At 46.6% G+C, this 14,630-nt stretch overlaps 1 protein-coding gene across 2 annotated transcripts in view; it reads right to left on the reverse strand.

Annotated features, from left to right (window-relative positions):
* Positions 1-794: 794 nt before the first annotated feature.
* LOC135392112 (uncharacterized) overlaps positions 795-14,630 on the reverse strand; it is a 47,568-nt gene continuing 33,732 nt past the window's right edge. The window contains exons 2-6 of one of the 2 annotated variants that reach the window (XM_064622790.1): positions 9,864-10,393; positions 6,321-6,398; positions 4,316-4,453; positions 1,178-1,384; positions 795-1,108 (exon numbers count right to left, since the gene is read on the reverse strand). In XM_064622790.1, the coding sequence (XP_064478860.1) occupies positions 1,074-1,108; positions 1,178-1,384; positions 4,316-4,453; positions 6,321-6,398; positions 9,864-10,194 (789 nt within the window). In that variant the 5' untranslated portion in view covers positions 10,195-10,393 and the 3' untranslated portion in view covers positions 795-1,073. Of the gene's footprint in view, positions 1,109-1,177; positions 1,385-4,315; positions 4,457-6,320; positions 6,399-9,863; positions 10,394-14,630 lie in introns of both variants that reach the window. The other variant, XM_064622789.1, reaches the window with a different exon arrangement.

Here is a 14,630-nt window from a genome sequence, read left to right on the forward strand (position 1 = left end):
GGAACGAGCTTCAGTTTTCATTTCATTTCATTTCACTTGATTTTTCCATATACATGATGGACGGAGGCGAAGCAAAATGCTTAGGGAAGCTTGAGGGGAGCACAGGGGAGAGCTTTTATCGGCGCAGTCCTGGAGTAAGGCCAAGGGTCGAGATGCTCCCTAGCACATCCGGGACATTCCATCAGGACTCACGTAGGGGAATACCACCACTTCTACACAAAATAATCACCAGTCAAACGGTATGTGAGGAACGCCACTGCTGTTTTTGCGCGTCGTTTTGTGGCGTCGTTCGACCACGCGTAATTAGTTTTATTTACCGATACTCTTGCAGTAAGACACGTAGGTTCGCGAGGGTGGCCTCGTTCTGGCGCCTACTAACCGCGAAGTGATAGGACACCGGTGCTAATAAATAAATAAATAAATAAATAAGATTCACTCAACCAATGTGATAGTTTACAAGAAAGACAATGATGGCGATTTTTGCATAAGCGACAGCTTGAGCGACGTAAAAAAATGGCTGGCGGATGTGGGGGATGTGATTGCAACCTACCCACGCGATTGACGTCATCCCTCTTATGGTGATCTAGCTATTCTAGCTCACCATAGTTCTCTCATCGGTTCCAGCTGCTCCTCGGTCCGCCATTTTGAGCGTCAGCAGAACCCCCTTCTCTTCATTTCACCAACGACAACGGAATGTAGTCGCTCCTCAAAAATGTTACCAGAGTTGTCACCACACCGTTTTACTCGGACTGTTTACATACCAAGAAGAGAAAACAAAAGAGAAAAAGAGAAACTGTTTTTCATCTTTATCACACCAGGTGGCAGTAGTTGAGAGTCATTTTTGGCAACACTGTGAGCGAAGCCGTCTAAACAATCTATACTGAAACGATAGTCACTTGTCTGCTAGCAACGTAACTTTCACAATGTCGCTGTTGGTCGCCGTTTGGCGATAACAACAGCTTTGACAGCGCCCTCTTTTAGCTGCGGTGGCTGCCTTGGTTGCCAACACACACTGGTTGTCTGCTGAGAAGGCAGCTCATGTCCACGTTCCGTACAATACCGCTCCGAAGTCTTCAGCAACCGGGAGTCCCGAGGTCATCGCTTCGTCCTATGGGATCGCAGGAATGAGATGACGTCACGGTAGGTTACACACGTCCCATGATCTGGGGCTCGTCACCTGTGTCGAAGTCTGTGTTTTTGCGTTTGCGAGAGCATACGATAAACGTGATGCCGCTGACGATGAAGACGCAAAAGGTGACCCATGAGAGGTAGTAGGAGAAGCCATACGACCAACGGCAGCCTTTCGGATGACGGGCAGACAAGTATTTTTCTTCGTAGGTGGCAGAGTTGGATTCGACCTCCATTATGACCACCATGACTCCAGCTGGAACGAGAGCGAAAAAACGAGAGCACAGAAATATATTGAGTACCACGACCTACTAGATTATAGCGACCACGTCATTTACTCGTTTACTACATTAAACGGCGCAATTTGGAGGCGGCGTTGGTCGTCGGCCAAGTTTATTACTCCCTCGATTGCTTGAAGCAAGCTGCTCATGTTCCACGGGATATGTATTCTTGCCAACGTTCTAAATTGAAATTGAGAAATCGGGCGCTATACGATCTCTGATATGCGATCGGGGAAGTTTCGGGTGAAACGAAAGGCACATGAAACAAGCCGCTGCTGTGACAATGGGACAAGAAACAATAGTCTTTATATTTCCGCTCGGAAATGGGATAGTGAATGACCGCGGTATTCAAACACTTGCCCGAGCTCCGCAAAAGTTGGTCTTTGACTCCTACAGGAGGGGATTATAAACGCAGGACAAACAGGAGGGAGGAGGTTGTCATAAAATAGCTCCCTATGCTGATATTATGATTCACTTTTCCGACGGCTTACCTAGAACGACAAGTTGAAGGACCCCAATGATTTCGGGTAGATATCGGGTCTTACCCGAGTTCGGCGGGGAACTATCGTGAAAAATCGGGTTTAACCCGAAAACGAAGAACCCTACCTACACTCTTAAAAATGAACTTCGCCACATAGCACGCTCGTAGCCAACCAGCATCCCGAGTGACATCGTTCTCTCCCCTGATTTGTTGAAAACGGGAGGCGTCCGCCTTTTTGTGACAATTAACATTTCTACATAAGTGTCACAAAAAGGCGTACGCCTCCCGTTTTCAACAAATCAGGGGAGAGAACGATGTCACTCGGGATGATGGTTGGCTACGAGCGTGCTATGTGGTGAAGTTCATTTTTAAGAGACCACTCTAGTGCACCTCTCACCTACAGTGTGCATCCGTCCCATCAGTACCGGTCATCCTGCTTCTACATCACTTTGAAGTTCCCAACTCCCCTTTCTCCCACCTTCTTTTCCTTTTTTTTGGCTATAGTCGTGACGATGCCCACTTGAGTGCGGCCAACAACGGCAAGCTACCTCGACACCCCCCCCCCCCTCATTTTTAAGAGTGTATTTTACACGCTTTGACAGGAGTTCCAGCTCTGCTCTCTTCTGCGACGCCCGTGTACTCGCTTAACCGTTCACAATTCAAATTTTAACTGACCAATCATGGTGGAGATACCGTGGCCGATGCGTAGCGCTCCAGGAAGATAATGCGGACACCGCGTAGAAATTGCTGAGCGTGACATGGTCGGTAGGATCGGTCGTGGTAAGTTCACGATTCCTTGGGGTTTAATTCGTGAGCTGCGTCTACCACGTAGAGGAAGGAAGCGCAGGAGCGGCGGTTTCCAACAGAGAGGTTTTATTGTAGATAGCCATTTGTGTTTTCCTAAGTGATCCGGAATAGCCTGCTCTCGTAATGACTGCCTATTTCTCAATTTTTTTTTCTTTTCTTATCAACTCAACTCAAGAGTATACAGTGACTGTACAACAGATTATTTATTTATTTATTTAAGTACGTTAAAGTCCCCAGGGAATTAGGGTGCCTACAACAAATGTACGTGGGATCCCTCCGGCGGTCGCTCGAGTCAAAACCGCCATTACTTCCTGTCCACCACGTGACATTCTTTTCAGTTTCGATTTGCGTCGCTTTGTTACGTGCGTCGGTGTCCGCGTAATCAATCCCATGCCACCTTTTATACGCGCGTACATGCTTCTATGTGCTGGCCTCCGGACAACATCAGATTCTGCCCGGATCCATGCCTGGGCGTCCTTCCTTCACGATCCACCAGGACGATAATTGTGTGTTGCAAATCATTGAATGAAGTCAACACTGTTTTGCGCTTTCACATGATCTTTACAATGGAAGTGTTGCAAATGTCTCAGAAATATCCAGAAGGCAGTGATGCCACAATGGAATGCGTCACCCTCCTCCTCCTCCAATAGCGGGTTCCTTTTCATACCAGGGGATAGAAGACAAAAAAAGAAAGAAGAACAATATCATATCAAGTACAGAAAAAGGTCATGTGCTCGCAGAGGACTCCTCATGCTGGTTTTGGCGTCATCGCGCCGCAGAGAAAGAGAGGACGCAGGGGTAGGGGTGCAGCGCGTCACCTCCTTCCGTCGCGTCACTCGGTGCGGACCGCACCCCCCCTAGTGACGCCACTGCGCAAAAGGCACGTCACACAGGGTATCTGAATATCTTCAGGGACTGCTATGAAGCGGTGCTGTCGTATCACTTTGCAAACACACGTCCTATTTTCGTCACACTAGAAACGTCCCCAAGAGAATCAACGAAACCATCCTGCGTGTCGATACAGTTACGCAAAATATTTCCCGTAGACAACTGGAACTTGCGTCGGATGCTTTGCATGCAGGAAAGCCAACGTGTTAACGCTCGTTCTTAAACGTATCGCGCACAGCATCCACAGTAGAGCCCTGCGCGGATGAGATTTTTGGCATCCGCATCCGACCCGCATCCGCGCACACGTTACCGCATCCGATCCACATCCGCACCATACACAACAGTTTACATCCGCATCCGATCCGCTGAGCAAAACGCACCATCCGCATCCGATCCGCAAAAATCCGCACGTTTCGAAAGACGCGTAAAGACCGCCGGAAGCATGTTGGTATAATTTCGGATGCCTCCATGCTGTCACGGAAGGACTCAGTCATGACGATAAGCAAAGGTAAACCTTTCAACAAACGCGATATGTAGAGACTTCTGGATATCCGCATCCGATCCGCATCCGACCTCGAGCCATCCGCATCCGATCCGCACACCGCAGAAAGTGCTAAATTTTCATCCGAATCCTCAAGTATATTGCGGATATCCGCGGATGGTGCAGGGCTCTAATCCACAGCACATCGCATTTCTGGGTATTGCGCTTCCGGATATTGCACCTACTTACCGCAGAGAAAGTGAACTCCACCGGCGAGCCTCTTGTACATGTAGCGTGGCTCGATGAACGTGTACAGCGAGAAGCCAATGCCCATGATCAGCAGGAAAAGACTAATGACGCAGAAGGCAACTTCTGATCGCGTGTACTCTGCTCCAGAAGAAAAAACGGATTAGCTTAGCGACCGTCCTTTCACTTACGTCACACCTCTAGAGGGCGCTGTATTTGAAAAGGCAACAGAGATCGCCTGTACCAGAGACCACGACCACGACCATGTGCCAGTACCACACAGAGAGAACATGATGTAGGTTCAGTGAATTTTGGTTTCGGTTTTCGTTCGCAGTCATTTCCTATATACTGCTATCCTTGAATACTGGTTCGAAACCGGCCGAACACGAAGGCTGCGTCACGGTGCAGGTTGCATCGATACGTCTCCGTCCTCGAGGAATGGTTAAATGCCGGGAATCTATGTAATTTCATCGTGATCACACTCTGCTCTGTGCGAAAACATTGAATTGTAAGTCTGCCATTGAATAATGCCGAAAGATTCATAGCATTCAACTAGACAGATTAGCATATACAATAAAAGTAATTTACTAATAATCAGTTATAGTCTCAGTATGAAGTTATTGCAGATTGAATAAATTGGCCCTGGGTTTTTCGAAAGACGTCGAATTGTTTATACGCTAGAAAGAAACGTGGCCTTCCCAGACCATTCTTGTTTTTCCTTTCTTCTCTCCTGATCCACGCGTGGCTCACAGCCAATAAGCATGTGGCAGGATTGATGGTTGCCAGCCTGATCCGGCATAAAAGCCGTTGACGTATCGAGGAGAGGACGCAAAGTAGCTGCATTCTGAAGAGCAGCAAAAAACCCAGAATGTTTCTGCTCTGCATCACAAGAGGTGGGTGGGCAATCCACACGTATCGAACTCTCTATACTGATGAGATTACGGTTGTTGGCAGACGGGAAGTCGTTTGGCGGTCGATGACCTCAATCGGTGTATCCACTTTGGGTATTAGCAGTTTGCCTGCTGGAAGAGCACACATACACGTATAGGCTGTGGTGGAACACGTGTCAAATGTTCCTCGAGAGACTTTCTAAGAATTGGATGTCGAGAAAGTCTAGTTGTGGTGGGATCGAAGGTTCAACGTGACAAATAAATCGATAAACCAATCGCTACCGTGAGTAATTTATACTGACAATGATAAATGAGCCTTCTACGTCTCGAGGCATTTATGGTAATGAGGAACACAACGGCAGTCAGTCTGTGATGAATTTTGCCCAACTGATTGGACTAATGTGCGTTGAAGACTCAGCAGACGCTACCCCGTATTTAACGTCGTTCGGCGATGACGGCGTCTCTAAAAGACTTGTTCCACGCCATCAAATTTATGGTGTCCTCGGCTAGGTTCGAAGCCACAACTTTGGTATCAGCGAGTGGATACGTTGTTCTTTACTCATCCATCGGGCATGGTTCCACTTAATTTGGAGAAGCTAGAACACGACGCTAGCTCTTAACGTCTTGCGTTCGACGAGGTATACGGGTATGGTTGCATGCGTGTTACACATGTATGCGGCATGTGCACATGTGTTTGCTGGGAGACTTATTCGCTTCAGACAAAATCATGTCCGTCCGCGTCATTCCTCGGTATTTTCACCTCCGGCGATGAAACACCTTAACGGTCATCACCAAAATAAAGTTGCTGCTGCTGTTGTTGTTGTTTCTCGGTATTTTAAACGTGCCTATTTCTTGCCACTTCACCATGTCCCTCGCTTCTCATGAAAAACGTCGTGTACGGCTTTTTAGATGTATTCGTTCTTTTAAGAGATACGGAATTTTAATTTTTACTGGTTTTGCAGCTTTAATTGTTTATCATTCACCCCGTGGTTTACCTCGATCATCCGTGTTTTACTTTTACCAAGCAAAGCTAATCAATTGATCATTGATTCCACATGCACTATATACGCTTTATTACAATCACATTGCAAGCAGAACGAAAGTATAATATGTTTTACCCAATATCGTCCGGTCCAGCTCAATGTTGGAGCGAATTTCCTCTTCGCTAGGAAACACTTTGAAGAAGCTGCAAGTGGCTGATCAAAAGAAGAAGACAAAATCACTCATCATCAATGATAAATCGTTCAGAATACATTTACAGAAAATTAATCTGCTACCACGGCATACCGCTCACGTAATCATCATTGTCAATGTCTACCACGAAACGTCACTCAAAACTCTTTTAGGACAAAAACAAGAGCGAGAAATATTTGGAAAACTAGGCACGATCTTATAGGACATCTTGGCAAGCGAATGCTTGCACACACAAGTACGCCAGGTGCACTCTAAGAAAAAAAGGAGTAAAACGGGGAGTAATTGCAGCTTCTACTCCCCTAGTGTGCAATTACTCCCATTTTAGTCCCCTAACCCGACATTTAGTCCCGACATTTACTCCCCAGGACTGCAAATTGTCACTAAACTTCGCGAATGGTCTCCTGAATGCAACAGTCTACGTAAATATGTGCCCTTGGTCAATTTGAACGACATAAGGCTGTATAACGCAGACAACGTAGCAATTTTCCAGCCCCACAGAGTAAGAAACAGTTAGCGCATCTTTCTTCGCAAATTGTGCCCTAGTATGACGCAAGATTTTATATCACTCGATATATCACGGTTGACGGTTTGCTTCAAAGTATTTTCATGCATGCGCACCAATTTTGTACCTGGGACTCTTACAACAGCGCGTGAAATGCGGTCTTCACTCTGTGACATTCATTTACTCCCGTGCATTTACTCCCGAAAGGGACTATTTTTTGTGGCAATGCAATTACTCCCCAAAAGGAGTAAAAGTAATCCTTTTTTTCTTAGAGTGTGGTGGGACATACTGCGCGGAGCTTCCTCTGATCGTTATTTGAGGACACTTGAGCAAATCAGAAGAATTTCTCGTCGTCGGTCTTCACCGTAACAGCCGCTCCTGGTTCAGCTATCAGATATTCTTGTCTCGCACCTACAGGGCACCCTTCTGCGCATGCGCCTAAGTAACATGGAAGTGATAGAGGCGTATCGCATTCGCTCATTGCAGCTCCTCGCATAAACCTGCTCCAGCGGATTTTTTAAGCATCGTCTTGGTGGGAAAGGATTCACTGGGTACAATGCGTTTCTGTCGCATTCATGTAAACGGCGGCGCAGTCGCTGAAAAGTTACAGGCATGAAAACCCGGCGTACTGACAGTTGCACCAAAGCCTATTGTTTAGTCGTAGTATTCCCAGAAGCAATCTTATAATCTTATAACTAGTGCCCGGAATTTTAGGCATTTGCCTAAAAATGCCTATAAATGCCTAAATGTGACATTTTCAGGGTTAAGCGCCTTTTTATGGACTCTATTGAATTGTAGCCTTTTTGAACATTTTTAGATGCCACAGCAGCCTTTTTTAGAGGTGCAAGGGCAAGCGCATTTTTTAGTCTGATACTGAGTGCTGAATTTTGCGTTTTGTTCCTGCATGCTTGCACCTTTTTTTTTCTCTCTCTCTCTCTCTCTCGTTTGGTTTCCTTCAGTACCTTGGTTTGCTAGAAGGGGTGCATGTATATTTGAACAAGATATTGGGCCTTTCGTGGCCTTTCAAGATCTTTGAGGCCGGAAAACTAAGAGTAGTATTCAATATCACGTGGTTCTAGGCAGCCTCAGTATCCGTGTACAAGTTAAAGCATGTACACGTAGCCTTTTTTCCTTGATGGAGCATTCTGAAGTACCAACAAAGTCAAAGAGTGCACCAGATTACCGTGCCTATTTTAGTATTTTATTGCCTATTTAGCTGTTTTTGAGGGCCTAATTGCCTGCCTATTTCCATAGTTTTTAGTGCCTAAATTTCCGGGCCCTACTTATAACTTATGCTGTTTTCTCCCATGGAGAGAAAGAAGTGACCAACAATGTAGCTCAGAGGATAGAGAGGTAGCAAGCGGTGGTATAGATCCATAACTTAACAACCCGATAATGGGGGACAAAAAAAAGAAAAAAAGAAAACGACAGCACAGATCTTATCTGCGTTGTCGTTTTTTTTTGTCCCCCGGTCTCGGATTTTTAAGTTAGCTTTTTAGGTTTTAGGCTTTTTTGGGTTAGGTTTTTAAGTTTAAGAATGAAGCTCAGTTACGAACTTTTGCCATCGGTACGCTTTTAGCATAGAAGTCTTAGGGAGAGGGAGAGAGAAATGGGGGAAGGCGAAGAATTGCAAGGCACATTGTCATCTCCCGCTGGCGGACCTTTCCCTCTAATAAAAGTATATCCTCCCCCCCCCCTCCCGCTGTGTAAGTACATACGGCCATCACCGCTGTACTGGTTTTCCTGGTGAGCGATGCTTCCAGTCGTTCGTCATCACTGCAGTGCAGAAGTGTCTGGCAGGCAAAGCACGCTTTACAGGCGTGCATATCCGGCAAACGCGTATGCGGGGCGGACAATTCCTGCCGCGCTGCTGGAGGAACCTCCTCCGCGTTACGCTATCACTCGACCGCGTAATGCACAATTTTTAGCGGCATGCCGCGTATCGTCGGCCAATGAGGTGGTCGACCGAAACTGCGTCACGTTCTTGTTTTTTTTTCTGGCCTCCCACGCTGTCTGCAGCACGTTGACAGTGTAGTCAGCGTCGACATCTTGAGAGCCGCGGAACTCGCAGGCCGCAGGCGGTTTCCGCACGCGCACATGTGTACCGCATGTGGGTACACTCCATTTCATTATGACAAAATTGCGGCAGGCGACAGCAGAAAGGAATATGGTACAAGAACGTATTTTGTGGAAGCTGACAGATTGACTGACAGTTGAGTACCTGCGGTTGCTTTGGATGTCGGGTCTTGACATTTCACGAAGGTTTCTCGTCTGGTGTCGAGTAGGCTACCAACTGTTTCGCACGATATCAAGATGCCGTACCACTGACGTCACACAACATTACGTGGTATCAGATTAGACGGCAGACCTAACATCGATAAGGTATTTCTTGTGGGTAACGTAGCCGAGCAGATGGACGCAGGGGGCTAAAAAAAAATGATTGGGTTTGTCGAACTAGACTAAGGAACACCATGAGAGGCTTCGTAACTACCAAAGAGAAAGCTTTATAGATCCAACCACCGGGTAAGTTCGTCTGTAGCGTGTTAGCACCACGTGACAATGCCCTCCCTCCTACGGCATTTCTATGTATTCATGCACAGCTCAGATAGTACTATTTTATAGCATTAGTAAAATACACGGACGAAGAAAGACAAGAAGGCACCCGAAGGGAGCGAAGAGAAGAACGTGGTGCCGGTGACGTATGGATAGGGGTCAATTTTAAGCTTCTTTGCAGTGCTCAAGGGTCACGTTACCTGAGAAAGCCAATAAGAGCACTTTTCGATTTTGGAGGCCGTTTAGACAGGCTACGGACACCACGTATTACCAAACTGTTACGGGCTACGCAGAGAACTGCAAAACTGGAACTGAAAAATCAGCGGTGACGTCACATGGGTGGCACGCAATGTCATCTTTTGGAAGAGCATGCCTTCTCTCACTCTCACATGCTTTACGACCTAATACGTACATTCTTGTTCGCCCTTGGCTCCAGACGGCGCCACGGGTATAAAGGTCTTGCACCATCTGAAGAGCCCCATGTTGCTGTGGAGAAAGATGGTTCTCGTCCTGTTGACGTAGATGCCACCTCCGGGGGCCGTAACGTTCACCCATTGTTCGGTTCCCACGCATATGATCCACATGATGAGCCCGACAGACGCCGCAAGGGTTACGACCAGGAGGGCTCTCCTCTCACACGCAATGACCGCTGCGAGGTCTTCCTTGGGTCCAGCAGCTGCTTCTTCGAACTCCCGATGCCGCCTCGATCGCCGGCTACTTGCACGGTACCGTTTCTTCGTCATTTTCAAGGCGAGACGTCACCAAGGCTGGGAAGATTGTCGTTGAAGCAGCTTGTCGTCCTGAATAGTATGAGGCAGGGCTACGTCTGCAGCATGCTGCTCTGATGGTGCTCGTGCGATGATGATGTAGGGGGTGGTATCCGGGATGACCTGAGTTGTCTTAGTTAAGTTTTGCTGACAGTGTACACCATGTCGACATCACCTGAAGAGAAACAACAAAGATTACGATATTACTTCTTCAAAATCTGATATTATTTCCGCAATAGTGATTTGCGTGCGTTCTTGTTTCGAATGAGAAGTCTTAAAGATTAGATTAGAAGTCGATTAGTGCTTAAATGGTTTCGTTTTATTCGTGTATCGTTTGACATGTTAGTTACATCACTGCCAATGTTTGAGTTGCCACTGACATTTTAAATCTTCGCGAGATAAACACGAGACATATATCCTTCTCCTGGTATAGGGCCCAAACGTAGCGACTGACAGCAGAATGTCGACACTGCTACCACTTCCTTAATTTCCTGCATAAGCACCCTCTACATTTTCATGTATCTTATCTATCTAATATCCCTTGTCTAATCTCCTTTGCCTTGTTTGGGCGACAGTACGGTGCAGTATAGTGACGGACAGTACAATAGGTCGAATGCAGTAAACAGACCGGTGAGGGGAATAGAACAGTAAAGAGGCATCTATTGCCAGTGAAACACATTGAAGAAATGGTAGTCAAAATTTCACGACCACTTGAATGCAGCGTAAGATTATTTAAGCTTTACATATACTAATCTGATTGTCCACCAGTGATACTATCTATGCTCGTGTTTTTGGTTCGTTGTGTTGTTTTTTTTATTATAATAATAATAATTATTATTATTATTTGTATTCCACATTGTTCCTGCTTTGTTTCAAGCCCCTCCCCTCTTTAATGCTGTAGCCCTGAGGGTAAATAAATAAATAAATAAAATTTCTTTTATAGCTTAATTTGTAGCTCTAGTCACGACAAGTAACACCTCTATGCAAATGTAATGATGGATGGTTAGTCGTGACACAAAATGGCGGCCGCAGCGACATTCTTGAAGGTATTTTCTTCTATTCCGTGTTACAGCCGCGATGCACCTGTGACTCTGGGCGGCGTACAAGCGTTGACAGGTGGAGAGAGGATAGCAGGAAGGAGTGGGGAAGTTTGCGACCTGGGCCGACTTCAGTCTTGAAGTTTTAGCGGTGTCGCCGAGTGTATACCACGACGTACTAGATTACAACGACCATGTCGTAATCGGCAACCCCTATATGGGGAGCCCGTCCGCACGATCCGCTAGGGGCGCTACTTATCGGCCCGCGACATCTACATCGTGATTGGACGATGGAAATTTGAATTTTCAACGCGCAGAAGCGGACATACGACCACCGTAGCAGACGACAGCAATATCGCCAATGAAAACGCATAGAATGATGATGATAATAATCAATGTTATAAAGAAGAATCTCCCGTGGGACATCCACCGCTTGTGCAAAAATACTGAGGTAAGCTGAAGTACAAAGTATTGAAGAAGTTGAGGAAACAACAACAGGGCCGATGAGTAGCGCCACCGCCAGCTTCCAAATGCGGCGCTGGGAAGGGGTTCATATGACATGATCGTTATAATCTCGTAGGTCGTGTTCCCGATACACCGCTTAACGAATGAAGTAGAGTTTCGAAAGCAGAGCTCCTTCGAAGGAGGCCACGCGGTGCACAGGGTCTTCATTTCCATTCTTCACGCGTGCAGTTCCACATTCGTAAGTTCCATCGCACGTCAAGTCGGTTTACAGAGTTCGTCCGTAAGAGATTGCTTCTCAAAACGGTGTGACTGTAGTTGAATGTCATCGTTCATGTCAGCAGAGTAATCACAACTGGGATGATGATGTCACGGGTAAAGCGATCATCCGATCCCCCAGGCATTTTTGTTTTCCGACCTCTCGCTCACAATCAGAGCGGGACACGGGTGCTCGCAGCTTCACACGTGTCGTACGCCAAGCCTCGAAGGGTAGAGGGGATATTTTCAGCCACAGCCTGGAATCAGCGGTGGAGAAAACGCTCGCGTCTTGGGATGCGTAGGATGATGAGTGGCTCGACAACGGACATTTCTCCTTTTTCATTTCCGTTCGCTGGAGCAGCAGGTCCTTCAAGCGATGCTGAAGAGACGTGAGAACGTCATCGGAACCAACTGTGGTTATGAGGTTTGTAACTCAAACGTCGCCATGCCAGTACTGGACAGCTGTTTCGGCCTTGTTGGGCCTCATCAACAGTACGCAGGCAGGCAACGTTTGAGTGGATGGCGTCAGAAGGTCACGTAACACGTGATGAGGGGCAGTCGTGGTTAAGTTACTCGAAACATGTAACTATAAGTTGTAGTTACAGTTACCCTGCAAAAATAGTAACTGAGTTACAGTTAACCTTTTTGAAATGTTTAACCATAGTTACAGCTACAGTTACTGCATTAAAGGAAGTTAGTTACTTGACAGTTACCCTTTTCAGAAAAAAAAAATAAGCGGCATAAATGTAACACAAAAACTTGTTTTAGCACTTGTACTGTCCAAGCATCGCTATACCGTGTTATTAACACAGGATTTCCCCATTTTTTTCTTTCTTTCAATCAATCATCAACACAGGATTTCCCATGGGCATAGACTGCACGGTCTGAGTTAGTCTAGGTCGTCCTGGCTGCGTACGAGGTGACAAAATTGGTGGAATTTCTGGTTGGGAAAAAGTAGCAGTGTACTTGAAGCCTCCACAGAATGACACTGGAGGGAACTGGCACGTGGTAAATATTGCAATACCTGCGTAACTTAGTTTACAGTTACGTTTTATAACTACTTTAACGAGAAGTAGTAACTAGTTATGATTACAAGTTACTTCTAACTCAGTTACTATACCCAAGAGTGATGAGGGGTGCACGGACGTAGACAGATGCACAGCAGGAAAGAATGAAATGACAGGGGGAGCTCCAAAAGTGAGCACACTGTAAACTTTTTCACACCTTTAAAAGTGTGCGCTATGCACATTCAACCTGGTTGCGTAACATTGCATCTCCAGGATGATATTTTACAAAATTCGGAAAGCACTACTAAAGATCAAGTGTCAGTGCAAATCTTGCTTTCATTATGTCTTTGATATCGTAGGTACGAGCTAATGCATATATGCATCGTTTTCGATAATCGAGCACGCGCAAGTGTCTACAATACTGTTGAACAATGTTGAGATGTTGCAAGACTGAATTTTTGGAGGACACACAACACTCGAGTAAAGAAAATTTGTGCGAAACCGTGCTCCATTATGATGTTACCAAAATTACACCTAAAAAGGAGTGCGCCATGCACGTTATTACACCTTTAGAGGTGTGAAAAGATTTAGAGTGCACGAGTCGCCTTGACCAGCGTTTCCCAAACTTTTCGTTGTCTCGGACCCCCAAACCCACTGAGAATCCATTCGAGGACCCCCGCTAAGTACGATTCATGTTGACATAAATAAGGGATGTGAAGAAAGAAAAAGAAAAACAAACAAACAAGGCACCGCCATGCAGGAAATGAGAATGTGGTATATGTCTGCCTTCTTTAGTATCATATATCGTCATATATCAATATCGTCGCCCTCAGAGATGACGTGACCGGCACTCGCCAAGACGGTCTTCAGGCTGTCTTCGATCGTCGCTGACCCCCACAAACACCCTCGGGGACCCCCGCTGGTCCGCGGACCACACTTTGGGAACCACTGGCCTAGACGACGCTGCTGTTTAGCATAGGCAGTCAGCGTCTAAGCACTGCTAACAACTAACGCTATACACTGGGGGTATACCACGCATGGTTCTCAAGTCTTCTGGAGCGCTCGACACTTCAGTAAAGGAGATGCTCGCTCGATGCCAACGTGTTGCGATGCAAGATACAAGTAACTGAGAGGAAATGTCACTATGGCAGCGCCACCTTTGCACGTTTGCCGACTTCCTGAAATACCTGGCGGCGTTCCCGGAACACGGCCTAATTGACTCCTCCGGGACGCGCCTACGTGTATTATGAAACGCGTCTCAAAGTGAAGGCCGGCACGTGGCGAAACAAAGTGGGTGTTGAATGAATCATTGCTATCTCTCGAGAGACTCTTCGAACTATATATCTCAATATATCTATATATCGAGCTATACTCAGGTAACTGAACACACCGTGTTGGTAGATGCACCGAGGTAGCCTGACTAACGTGATTAGTTCCAATCGAGGCCAAGTACCGATCGCGCGGATACATCGGGCACTGGTAGCAGGTTTTATAAATTCCGCGTGAGCGCCGCGAATCAACTGTGGCTATGAACAGACGCGCACAGATGGATAGAGGACAGCCGGAAGGAGTGGGGGACAGGGAGGCTAATATGTGTCCTGGGCCGACTTCAGGGGGAACTCTGCCCATATTCGTCCGGAAAGTCTGC

This window comes from Ornithodoros turicata, chromosome 4 (assembly GCF_037126465.1).
Source record: "Ornithodoros turicata isolate Travis chromosome 4, ASM3712646v1, whole genome shotgun sequence".
Taxonomy (NCBI): domain Eukaryota; kingdom Metazoa; phylum Arthropoda; class Arachnida; order Ixodida; family Argasidae; genus Ornithodoros; species Ornithodoros turicata.